This window comes from Rhinolophus ferrumequinum, chromosome 7 (genome assembly GCF_004115265.2).
Source record: "Rhinolophus ferrumequinum isolate MPI-CBG mRhiFer1 chromosome 7, mRhiFer1_v1.p, whole genome shotgun sequence".
NCBI classification, from domain to species: Eukaryota; Metazoa; Chordata; class Mammalia; order Chiroptera; family Rhinolophidae; genus Rhinolophus; species Rhinolophus ferrumequinum.
This window is the reverse complement of record NC_046290.1, coordinates 88,055,121-88,067,591: the sequence shown is the minus strand read 5'-3', so window position 1 is coordinate 88,067,591 and position 12,471 is coordinate 88,055,121. Positions and strand designations below refer to the sequence as shown.

Sequence of the window (12,471 nt, the reverse complement as noted above, 5' to 3'; positions counted from 1 at the left end):
TAGGCTCCAGGGTTGGTGAGGCTCTTCGTTTGGGGACCCAATTCAGGTATACCAGCACACCTCTTGGTCCCTGGTCAGACGGTGCCACCAACTTGGTTCTGCAGATGAGCAAAGTGACTGGTTGGGGTTACTACTTGGTGGCTGCAGGTAGGAACTCGATATGCCAAGATCCGTGTGCTGGTTGTTGCAAGCCCCTCCCCACTTCCCGGTCACATTCAGATTCCCAGTGGTTAGGCCCTGTAGATTTCTCTGCAATCTCTGTGAAGTGAGACTGGTGTGGGGACTCAAAAGTGACCCACACACTGGGGGAGCTGCAGACTCAAGAGGGTACCTCTTGGCATAGAGCTATACTGGCCTGGGGAGCATAGCTCTATGCTCAATTTACCCGTCTGTCTGGGTCTGTGGTGCAGGAGGGTGCTCAGTCTCACCCCCATGTTCTCGGACTCTCAGTGGTGTCTTGTCATTGAATAGTTTAGTTCTTGTGAGGGAGAACCAAGTCAGGAATGACCTATGTCGCCATCTTGGTAACATCACTCTAAAGTATCTGAGGCCATACAGAAGGAATCAGGAATCATATTACAGCAGTGGTTCTCAAAGTGTTTCCTGGAGCAGCCTCCAAATCGTTAAGAAATACAGTAGTACCTCAGTTTTCGAACATCTCCATTGACGTACATATTGGTTTACGAACACCATAAACCCTGAAGTAAATGCTTCGGTTTTCGAACACGCCTCGGAAGTTGAACATGTCACGCAGCTTCCGCTGAGTGCAAGATCCTGAGGCCTAGCCGTCGGCTGTTTTCGAATGTTTTAGAACTCGAACAGTCTTCCGGAACGGATTACATTCGAAAACTGCGGTACCACTGTATTTTAAAAAGTATGTGGTCAATACCTTGCTTGAAGCTTAGTTTAACAATTTGAACATTTCTGGCTTTAATCCTAAAAATGATAATCAAAGGTCAATCTAGGTTATGGTTTCTCAAATTTGGGAGAAAATGTAAAACAGCAGCAAAACCCAAAACAGCACTTTCAAACTTAAAACAGTGTAAAAAATAGTTTTCCTTAAACATAATACTGTAAAATGAAAAGTATACTAGGGCCAAGTCCTCATGCTATTATTTGAAGTAAGTTGAATTCAACAAGCATTTATAGAATTACGCACCCGTTTTAACTTCCTAAAAGAAACATTTAGGATGTTTTGGCAGAGAATGGTTTAGTAAGTCATAAACCACTGGACTTCTACCTGTGACTCAGCTGTTGCAATGACACTAGGTAAGCTGTTTCAGTTACCTCACAGTTATCTCACCTGTGATCAGAAGCCCCTACTCCATGCCTAACCAACAAAGGTACTTACCACAAAAATGTTAACTCCTCTAGCCTTTCTGTTTTAAATTCTTAACATGTGTTCATTTTAAGGATGATTTCAAAGATTTCCTTCATCTATAAATTTTAAAAATCTCCTTCTTATCAGCCTTGACAATTTTGTTTTTCCAAAACTTTTTCTTTCTCCACTAGTTAATTCTGAAACAAACGATACATTTAAGAGAGACTTTCCTGGGCCCTGCTGGTGTTTATCTAGTCTGTTGAAAACAGTATTGCTGTCTTTCGGCAAACAAGAAAACCCCCAATAAATATTTCATTGCCCTTTGTCAAGTCCCCCTCCTGGGCTAAATCAAAACAAAAAGTCTACAGTCCTGGGATTAGAGGCTAATAGCAAATATAGCAACCAGAAACTTTCTTATTTTCCTAAAGAGGACACCTGGGTCAAGGGTAAATTAAAGTCAGCACTCAAGAGGTTTCCCTGCAGACATTAGACCTTAATTTCTTGCTTATTACATCTCCAATGTATCTTCTCCTCTAAACATTCTGAGTTCTCTGACCTTGAAGTTAGCAATTCTGGTATATTCAATGTTATTATAGCTCCCGCTTGAAAGATGGTGTCTTTAGTTGTTCCATAAGAATTCTTGGTAGCCAGCAGCCACTTTAGACAAAAAAGGGAATAACAGTCCTTCTAATATAATATTAATATGAATTAGCATTTAAAAAAAAATCACTATACACCTCTGGGAAATAAGTCGAGGTATTATTTATTTATGTTATATTTACATACTTACAAAGTTGGTTTTCTCCAACACATCATCCTGCATAGTACCTTAAAAATGAACACCAGATTCTGGGAGTAAAAATCCAAGTTTAATAATTTACGCATAACCCAACAGCCTTCACAACATAGAATATTATCAGTTTGGCTTCACAGAACAGAAATTCCTGTTAAGAATTTTATTTAGCCAAGAACATATCAATTTAGTTGACCCTGAGTATATCACTAATTTGCATAATTTTTGAATAGATGTACATAATACATGTTTATCTGTACTCTTATCTACTTATACTTTCTACCGTTCTACTCAATTTTCTACCTCATTAATCCTTAAGAGAAAGAGGAACAAAGAATGGGAAGTAATAATGATAAGAGATCAGAAGATAAAAGTACTAGTACTGCCTCAAGCTTTCCAACTCCAGAAGTTTGAGGCACAGTTCTAGGTCCAAAGTTACCTGATAAACTTAATAATAGGATCTTGAACTGAAGTTGATGTTAAATTGCTCTTCCTGCATTTTTTTCCTGTTTTTTTTTCCCCCACACTAAATTCAAATAAAGACATATACAAGCTTATAAAATTCAGTAAGTAGTTCCTGGAGCACTTCAGAAGGGGGAAAAAAAAATCACAAACACGACCAAAACAACACAGCAGTGAAGTACTATGTAGGTTTGCCTAAGAAGCTTGAGGGAGAAAATAGCAAATAGCCCTCCGTCCAACTCTCACTAAAAAATGCTACTATACGAGTTAGAAGGAAATGAGCAAGAAAAGAACAGGGGCAGTTGGACCCTTGGTAAAGGGAACCCTGGTCTTTAACTGAGGACTAGCATCTTATGCCACAATACCAACACTAGCACATTGCCTGGCTAATGGTGCTGTGGCATGTGAGACTTACTTTCCTTGCCCTTTGTACAACACTGAAATCTAAGGATGAGAAAATAAATAAGCAGTTGGGAAGGCTGAGCGTGTGGAGTCAGTCACACTCTAAGGCCTTTCAAAGATAAGTCTGGGCCAAATAAAGAATCAGTAATGGCCAGAAGCAGATCATGTATTTCTCTTTTCCATCTGCCCTTCCCTAATCCACCTCCTCACCCACTCACACTGTTTCAAATAGCAAAAGGTTTACCAAATTACCAGGTGCAGGAAAATCACCTGGCTTCAACCAGGCCATAGAATAACTCTGCCACTGCTATCTGAGGATTCTAAGAAAATAGCCATCTAATGGGATGTCAGTGTTTGTGATTCTATGAAAACCACTCAAAACACATCAAATATTTGAGACTTGGTAAAATAAAAACAGAATTAAAACTTAGACTTTTTAGGATCTGTAAAATTTCCCTGTGACAGGAGAGAAAGTAGCAAAAATATTTTAAGTATGGGAATATTTTCCTTCATCCCTGTGATTAGTCATCCGGCCATGCCATGATAAAATGCTGTTAGAAGAGGGTAGCTTTTGAAAATAAAGGATAAATGCAAATGATAGAGAAAGGTTTTTCTTATTTGTGAAAGATAGGGAACACAGAGACGAACTATTCTATAAACACCAATAAAGAGGGGAAAAAGTATTCTGTTCCTGTTATTCCACAACAACTGGTTACATCTCTTCTCTCTCATTACTTTTAATGACACGGAAGTCTGAATTTCACTGAACAATCATTATACAGTGCTTGGAAATTAACATATATCCTAGCTGCAAAATTAATACTTACTCATCTCATCCCCGGGTAAAAAACAGCAAAAACCAAATAAGTACTTCAAATAATACAAGCAAACATTACGTGATGACAATGTAGGATAAGAGCTTCAATCTTTATATAAGATTGTGCTAATTCTTTTACATCTGAAGAACTGCACAGAAGACTAAATAAAAATTAAATTGCATTTATATAAGAAACTATCTTCAAAAAGTTACTTGAACTTGCATACATAGAGTTGAAAAATGTAAGACAATACTATTTAATTTTGATTTATTAACATATAAATCCCCAAATGGTAAAATATATTATTTGGAAGAAACAGAAGCTTTCACTAAATACCAACATAATGGACTAAGTAAACCAGATTGAATATAAAAATTTTCTTTGAAAACTTCCATAAAAAGTAAAGGCAGAATAGCACAAAGTTAGAAAAGCAGTGTTTAAGGCAAACTTAGTAAGAAGTAAACTTAAAATAGGAGGCATACAATCTCATAAATAACAAAGTAATTTCTTCTCAAAAATTTCTCTATTACAGTGGCAATATAGAGGAGTGAAAGCAGAAATAATGGCTGTTGGCAGTTTAATGGGAAATACTGAATAGCATTGTTTAAAAATGACCCAAATGTTTGATTTAAAATATGCTTGAATCATCTGCCACCTCATTGTCATAGAGCAATGAGAAAACAAAATGCATTACCCTAGTGTTCAGAGCATAAATCTGTAAAAAGCCAAAACTTATTTTTGAAAAAAAGGAAAAAGTAGAATTATTCAGACTGTGTGTGTACATAACCAAAAAAAAAAGCAATCAATTCTGTTGTTTTGGCCCATGTTAAAAACGTGCACACACATGTGCACAAGTGGGTGTCAGGCTAAACCGCTGAGTGCAGCGCTCAGCATCAGACCTGAGATCACGTGCACACACAGAAACTTCAAAGACTGACAGGAAGAGATTAATCATGAATTAAAAGAAACAATGCTTTTAAAGAATATCCAATAAACATATTCTTTAATTAACTGTCTTCTTAAAAAACAAAATAATGTACACATCATTAAGTTAAATGTCTCAATAAATGAATTTGCACCGCATGAATTTGGTATATCAAATTGTCCTATAAAAATATTTATATATTTTCTTTTTGGAGAACTATGGTACATGAATTATAGTAATAAAAAGGATCTGTTTCTTTTCATCAGCTGGCATGACACCATGCCTTTCTAGAAAGAAAAGCTGCAGCCTACAGGAAAATTGTGGAAACTTCTGGATCACTGAAGCTCCTAGTTTAAGAAGGGACAATCTCTACTTTCCCACCAGGCTCGAGGTGAGGACAGCTCAGTCCCCTAGGTAAGTGTCCTCTCACATGGTCCTGGGCGGCAGGCGCTGTTTATACATGCCCGCTATTGCTCTGGCTGCACTGTATATCATCTGTCGACGTGACATGCCCGTGAAAGTCAAGTGCCAATCAGTCCGGCTGACATTTGCTAAATTCTTTTCCAGGACTTCGCCCACTGTCACCAAAAGGCCTGACCACCTCAGATTGTAGTCCTCGGGAGTTAGACTTTGAGCCTATGGAAAAATGAAACTGGTATTATTTATCATTGGAAATACAGTGGTACCTCAGTTTTCAAATGTCTCCATTGACGAACATTTTGGTTTACGAACGCCATGAATTTTATGGATCTATGGTATCATTAGACAGTAAAATCCATACTAAACTTGCAGTTTTAGGGGTTGATTTTAAAGGTCTGGAACGGATTTAAACCATTTTGCATTACTTTCTATGGGGAAACCGTGCCTCAGTTTTCAAACGTTTCAGAACTCAAACAGTCTTCCGGAATGTATTATGTTAGAAAACCGAGGTACCACTGTACCTATAAGTGACATTTCAAAGTCTCTCAAGTTACTTTTAATAGAGATTATGACAACTCAAAAAAAAACACAGCTAATGCTGCCAACTGCTAACGGCTGCTTTTTTTTACCTGATTGTATCTGGGTGATGGACATTGTATCTCACTGGGGAACATTTCCCTTATCTAGTACTGTGAGACAGAAGGCATGTAAATCTGCCCTTCAAGCTCTGTTAATTACACATGCTTTCTGGGAATCAGTAAGACCCTCTGCCCACACAGTGCAGTACAGAAGCCAGAGTGCTGGTAGGGACACAATCTCTGTGCTGCAGCCTTCTGTGGAGCATAGACTGGGGCTTACGGCAAAAACCCGTGAGTGCCTCCCAGCAATGACTACTGGACTCTGGACTAGAGAATTTCCATTTGAGGGACATTTACTAGCTTGCTATTGGACAGTATTAACTGAAACTACTTCTGTGACTGAAGGACATAAACTGATCTTAAAACTTTGAAACCCATCCTGCCTACAGAGATGCTGAAGAAACATACTAACAGGGATGGCAGCGCTCGCTCAGAAGAGTTCCGTAACAGTACGCAAATGGTTTACACAGGACCATGCTGCCTCAGAATGCAAGGAGAAGATACAAGGAGGGAGTTTCTTTTTTTCTAGGACTAACTCTGGAGCCACCTGAAGAGCTGCTGGGCCGACTGCCACGTGGACAGTGCCCTATGAACAGCTCTCAACTGAACAACAAAGAGCTGCTTGGTTTACAGATGGCAGTTCCAAAGTGAATGGACAGCACGCCATTTGGAAGGCCATCACTCTGACTGAAGGTAAAAACAAACCAGCTGGGTGGGTGGAAGTGCATGCTGTTTTCCCAGCAGTCATGGAAGAACTGGACAGTGGTAAAATCCCGTTTGGTTTTTACCACTCATGGGCAGTGGCCAACGGCCTGGCCGTATGTCAGGCAGGAGGGTAACGGGAGCCTGGCTTACTGAGGGGATGGTCCACAGGCTAAGGGAAAGGCACTTGCTAGACTAGTGGTGCAGCCTGCAACCTAGCCCAGCACAGGGGCCAAACCTAATGTCCCTTCCAAAGGTGGAAAAGTTTGGGTATAAACGGAGAGAAGGAAAAACAGTAGCTATGGGTAAAGGAATGAGTAAATGGTTTATGTAATGAGGGAAACTGAATATTATGCTAACAACTCAAAAGGCTCAGTGCAAGAGATGATACTATCTCTTAGCTCAATTATACAGGCATACCTCATTTTATTGCGCTTCACTGTATTGTGCCTCAGATATCTTTTTCTTTTTTTTTTTTTTTTTTTAAACAAATTGAAGGTTCGTGGCCACCCTGTGCCAAGCAAGTCTATCAGCACCATTTTCCAACTGGCTTAGATGATGGTTAGCCTTTTTTTTTTTTTTTTTTTTGCAATAAAGTAATTTTTAATTAAGCTATGCACATTGTTTGCCTACTTAAACTACAGTACTGTATAAATATTACTTTTCTATGTACTGGGAAGTCAAAAAATTCACGTGACTCGCTTTATTGAAATGTTCGCTTTACTGAGGTGGTCTGGAACGGGCCCCGCAGTTATCTCTGAGGTGTGCCTGCACCAGATGCCTGAAAGGCTGAAGCCAGCCATGTACTGCTGACACCACTTCTGCTTTCGGAACCTGAACAGATCAAATAGAAGCCAGACCACAAACCTGCGTGGCCTCTCCCTGGGAGACACTTTCTCATAAATGGCCTGGAGAGCTATTAACGACTGAATGGGATTCTAGGACTGACCTTTATGATTCACTGTAAGATCTGTGTCTGAAGACCAGGAGGTGGACTGTAATAGTATGATTTATAATAATACATATTTGGTCTTCATCCCAGTTTCTGGCACGGAACTCCTAAAACTTGGAATTTCCTAAGTGATAAGAGTTATGAAGGTGTCTTGTTATGTTAATGAGATGACTTTTGGAAAGCTTCATGAAGGTAATTAAGGTTGAATCATAGGAACTGCCAATATTTGACTACTTGTGACTTCAGAGACAGCAATTTCATATGGTTCAACCTAATTCTTTTTTTTAATTTTATTGGGTAACAGTGTGGTTTTTCCAGGACCCATTAGCTCCAAGTCAAATCGTTGTCCTTCAAACTAGTTGTGGAGGGCGCAGCTCATCTAAGTCCAGTTGCCGTTTTCAGTCTTTAGTTGCAGGGGGCGCAGCCTACCATCCCATGTGAGAATTTAATCGGCAACCTTGTTGTTAAGAGCATGCACGCCTCTAACCAACTGAGCCATGCAGCCACCTCTCTGGCAGCCCAAGCTGTCTTCAATCTAGCTGTGGAGGGCGCAGCTCACTGGCCCATGTGAGAATCGAACCGGCAACCTTGTTGTTAAAAGCACGCGCTCTAACCAACTGAGCTAACCAGCTGCCTGTCAACCTAATTCTTATTCCTAAATCAACTGTGGCAATTTATACTTTCCTGGAAAACCAACCACATTGTCTAATTTTTCTAATTTATTGGTATAACAGTATGCATAATGTTTGCTTACAATCTTTAAATCATCTTCATATTGGAGTGAGTTTAATGTTAACGTCTAAGAAAATGCTTTCCTGAACTTCTGAAAAGAAACTGTGGTATAAATAAAATTCAATACAATTTCAAAATTCTAAGCATCTAAATTGTAGATGCTTAGTCCCCATCTCAATTGTGAACCCCTAGGTAAGAGAGCCACAAGTTGCTTTCAGGGATTCTATGAACACATATGCCAAATTTGTATCTGAGTGCATCCATGTGTTTTCTTGGGAGAGTACCCAGTAGCTTTATGAGCTTCTCAAATGCCAAACTTTGCGACAGTTTTGAAATAATATTTGACAATATACATAAGTAAAAATGTGATGAAAATTTTACAAAATGGGGGACAGGGAAAAAAGTCAACAAAAATACTATTTAGGAGTACAAAGATCCCAATGTAAATATATATTATATCCATTTAGTTCAAGAAAGAATTAAAGGTAACATGTAAAAATATAGAAGGAATCAAACCATTATACATTAATGCTTACAGTCTTCTGGAAACAATGTAGATAGGGGAACGTGTGCCTTTCACTAAGGTTTCTAAACTTTAAGAAAAAAAATAGGTTTCTACTTGTTACCAAAGATGAACAAACTAAGAGAGGAAGATTAAGACAAAGAAAAAGGAAATGAAGGTAACAGGAGAAATAAAATGTGGGATAAAGGGGAAACTAAATGAAAGGTGAACATAAAACCAACAGAAAAAGTAAAAGTTTTTGATTTTAGGGTAAGGAAAACAATCACATAAAAAAAAATTGAGGAAAATAGTGATTAACCGTGTTATATGAAAAGGTTTACCTTTTCAAAGACAGTTCGTAAACAAAAGTAGGGAGGTATGAAACATGAAACGAATAGGAAACTGAAAAACAAAGGCTATTCCCAACAAAAAATATAACCACATTTTTATTTTGAAGACAATATTGCAAGTTTCTCAGGAGCATAATGGAAAGGAAAAAAAAAAGATAACTAACCTTTTGTACAAATTCCGAAGGCACTGGTGTGGCTTGTGTAAATGTTTCTAGATGAATGCCATGAACAGGATCTTCAACTATCAAACAACCAATGTCAAACCATCTGTAACAGAATGTGAGTTACAAGTTGTTTATGTACTAAGTAAAAGTTATAGTGAACAGAAAAAAGTAAAATTAAGTACTATCATTCAAATAAAACATAAGCAGATTTCAAAAAGAAAATGTTTTTCTAATCAATTTTTAAGAGGACAATCCATAGAAACAACATATTGTGTTTACCCTGAAAATAAGACCTAGTCGGACAGTCAGCTCTAATGCGTCTTTTGGAGCAAAAATTATATTAAAATAAGACTGGGTCTTATTTTCGGGGAAACACAGTATAAAATTACCGTTGGCTTAAACCCAAAAGGTGAAAAAGAATGGGAAATAACAACGAAAACAATAACTGAAAATTATTTATCATGGAAAGTTCCTTTTTTTGCTAAGATGAGGGTAGAAGAATGGGATGGGGTACTCATATGCAACAGATAACTTTACTCATTTGAGCACATGCAAATAGTTTGTCGTGAGTAATATTTAAAACATCACTTGAGAAAATATGGGAAAATTTATATTACCATCTCTATCATCCACATATAACAACTAGAAAAGTATTAGAAAATTAAAAAATAAGGTAACTCAGAGGCAAAAAATCCTTTCCTCATTCTTGATAAACCCTTCTAATCACATTTGCTGAATTGTTCACAATGAATCAATCTTTGAAAACATCTTCATGAAATCAAAAAACTTACTATTTAAAGATACTTACAAATTATAAAGTGATACATTTTAAAATCGACTTAAAAGTCAACTATAACCCCACCAGTATTTTATAGCTAACCAGAATCATAAAACTACCAGATGCTCTGAAATCCTGAATTTAAGTAACAGGATATAGCAAGAAAATGTTCAATGTCTATTTAAAAAATTATGTAGATCTAATAAAGTATAATGAAATGTAAAGTGGATTAGGAGACTTATTTAGATATTCAAAGAAGCAAGAACAAATAGAACGAACAAAAAAACATGTATTAAAAGAGTAACATAAACACCCTTGCTGAGTATTAAAATGGCAGTTTGTAGTATTTGTATCTGTGTTATACATATCTGACAACTGTTTTAAATTAATATTAAATAGTATTTTATATGGTATGCTAATTAATAGTTTGCTAAATTTTGTTTTGTATGATTTGTGTATAATGCAGATGACACAGAATGCCTTTACTGTAGTGACTCAGCTGCTGGGTATGGACTTCCTGAAAAGCAGTTATAGACGGTAGATGGAAAGAGACTTTGTGATGCCAGTGAATACACTAGAAAACTTCAAGATCCCCTTCAACTCAATTAATCTAAAAGTGCAATATCTGTTATCCCCACAAAAATCTGTTCCATTTCTTTCACTACTAGTGCTGTTGGGTGAAGAAATTTTCAGTTTTCCTCCCGACTTTCAACTTCATCTCACTCACCACTCCAGGAAGAGTGGTAATCTCCACTGATCACTTTCAAGGATATCACTGAGGATCTCTATCCCTTTCTTCCCTTCCCTCTCCAAGTGCTTGGTAAAATAAGATGGACTTGACCAATCCTATATGGAGGCCACTTGACTTGAAAAAGGCTTAAAAAAAATTGTGGTTCCAAAATATTTAGACTTCAAGTAGCAGAAAAAATTTCAAAATTGAATCTGAAGAACTGATATAGGTGTGTCAATTTGTATTTTACAAAGATAGACCATCTCCTATCACCAGTCAATTCACAAAAGAAAGGATATTTTAACACTCTTTAGCAAATTTAACATATAACCCAAGATTTTAATATCTGACAAGTTAATCTCACAATAAGGACAGCCCATGCTTACACAGACATTTTTCCATGTGTGTTACACAGCATGCTAATTTTTCTCATGTAGCATGAACTGATGCAAAGTTCATCATAGCTAGTTCTATACTGGCTCTACTCTTTGCTACGGGCCAAACACATTTGGGATTCTTCTTTTGGCTGACTTGCTCTTCCTGAATTGATCTTTTCTTGCCTCCGTTATAAGCATTCATTTCCTTGCATTTATCTTCCGTGCCTTTATTTCCCGTAGGAACGCCACAGGGAGAAGTAGCCAAAGAAGGAAATATCAAGTATTTTGGATCCTGGGTTTGCTGTCTGTTCTCATGTACTCCCTCTGTCCCCTTTGTATAACTTACTATCACAACCTTTTCGTCCTCTCTCCTCCTAATCCATACTAGAAACCATCAACAGACTTCCTAATACTATTTACTATTCCTAATCTTCCTAATATGCTACTCTTCTGCTCAAAGGAATTTGGTAGGAAAAAATACCACATCTAGGCATGACAGAGCAGTTTACAGCAGGCCAATGCTCCCCGTGAAAAGCTGGATATCGTATAATCAAAGGTATCAAAGAGTGACAGACGCAAGGAGGACAAATGGAAAGAACCATTCAAAGGGGAGCTGAAGATGTCCAACCATACTGAGTGCAACTCAGCTTAATCTGTTACTACACCACCCCTTCCAAACACCCAAAACTCTCTTTATTAGAGGAAAGGGTGACTCTTCTCAAGATCATCTGAGGACTCCACAGTTTCTTATAAAGAATGTCTAACCTTCAAAGATTTCTAGGCATTCAGAGAGCAATAGATCATCCAACTAAAAGGAAAGGCCAAAGGAGACCCACATGTGACCCACATATTGGAATTATAGTTATTCTACAATCCTGTCTACTAACTCATTCAAGAAAAGAGAGGTAAAAAAATAGTCAAAATAGATGAAAAGATACAGATATACGATAAATTGAATCTATTAAAAAGAAAAGAATTCAATGTATGGGTGAATAGCCAGCTGGACACAGAAGGCAAGATTATTGAACCTGGTGATTATTGAAGACTGGTGAACAGAAAATACTCAAACTGAAAAACAGAGAAAAAGCAGAGGGGCAGGGGAAGAAGTGACAATGTGAGAAATGTTCACCTTTTGACAGTACGTCGCAAGCATGTAATTAGAGTCCAAGAAAGAGAAATAGGCTGTCTGTTGACTTCTAATATGGATTAAGAAGAGAGGATATAATGGCCTATTGAAGATATAATGGCCACAAATTTTCCAAAACTGATTAAAGACATCAATCTAATGAAAGACAGAAGCAAGCAGTGAACCTACAAAAGAATAAACACAAAAACAAGTAAATCAACCTAGGCAAACCATAGTAAACTGTAAAAATAAAATGAGAGAGAAAAACTCCTAAAAGCA

General features: G+C 37.5%; 1 protein-coding gene across 3 annotated transcripts in view; it reads right to left on the bottom strand.

Annotated features, from left to right (window-relative positions):
- Nucleotides 1-2,623: 2,623 nt before the first annotated feature.
- The window catches only part of PRRC1 (proline rich coiled-coil 1), a 32,227-nt gene continuing 22,379 nt past the window's right edge, over nt 2,624-12,471 (bottom strand). For all 3 annotated transcript variants that reach the window (XM_033110784.1, XM_033110787.1, XM_033110785.1), the window contains exons 8-9: nt 9,182-9,284; nt 2,624-5,357 (exon numbers count right to left, since the gene is read on the bottom strand). In XM_033110784.1, the coding sequence (XP_032966675.1) occupies nt 5,148-5,357; nt 9,182-9,284 (313 nt within the window). In that variant the 3' untranslated portion in view covers nt 2,624-5,147. The remainder of the gene's footprint in view (nt 5,358-9,181; nt 9,285-12,471) is intronic.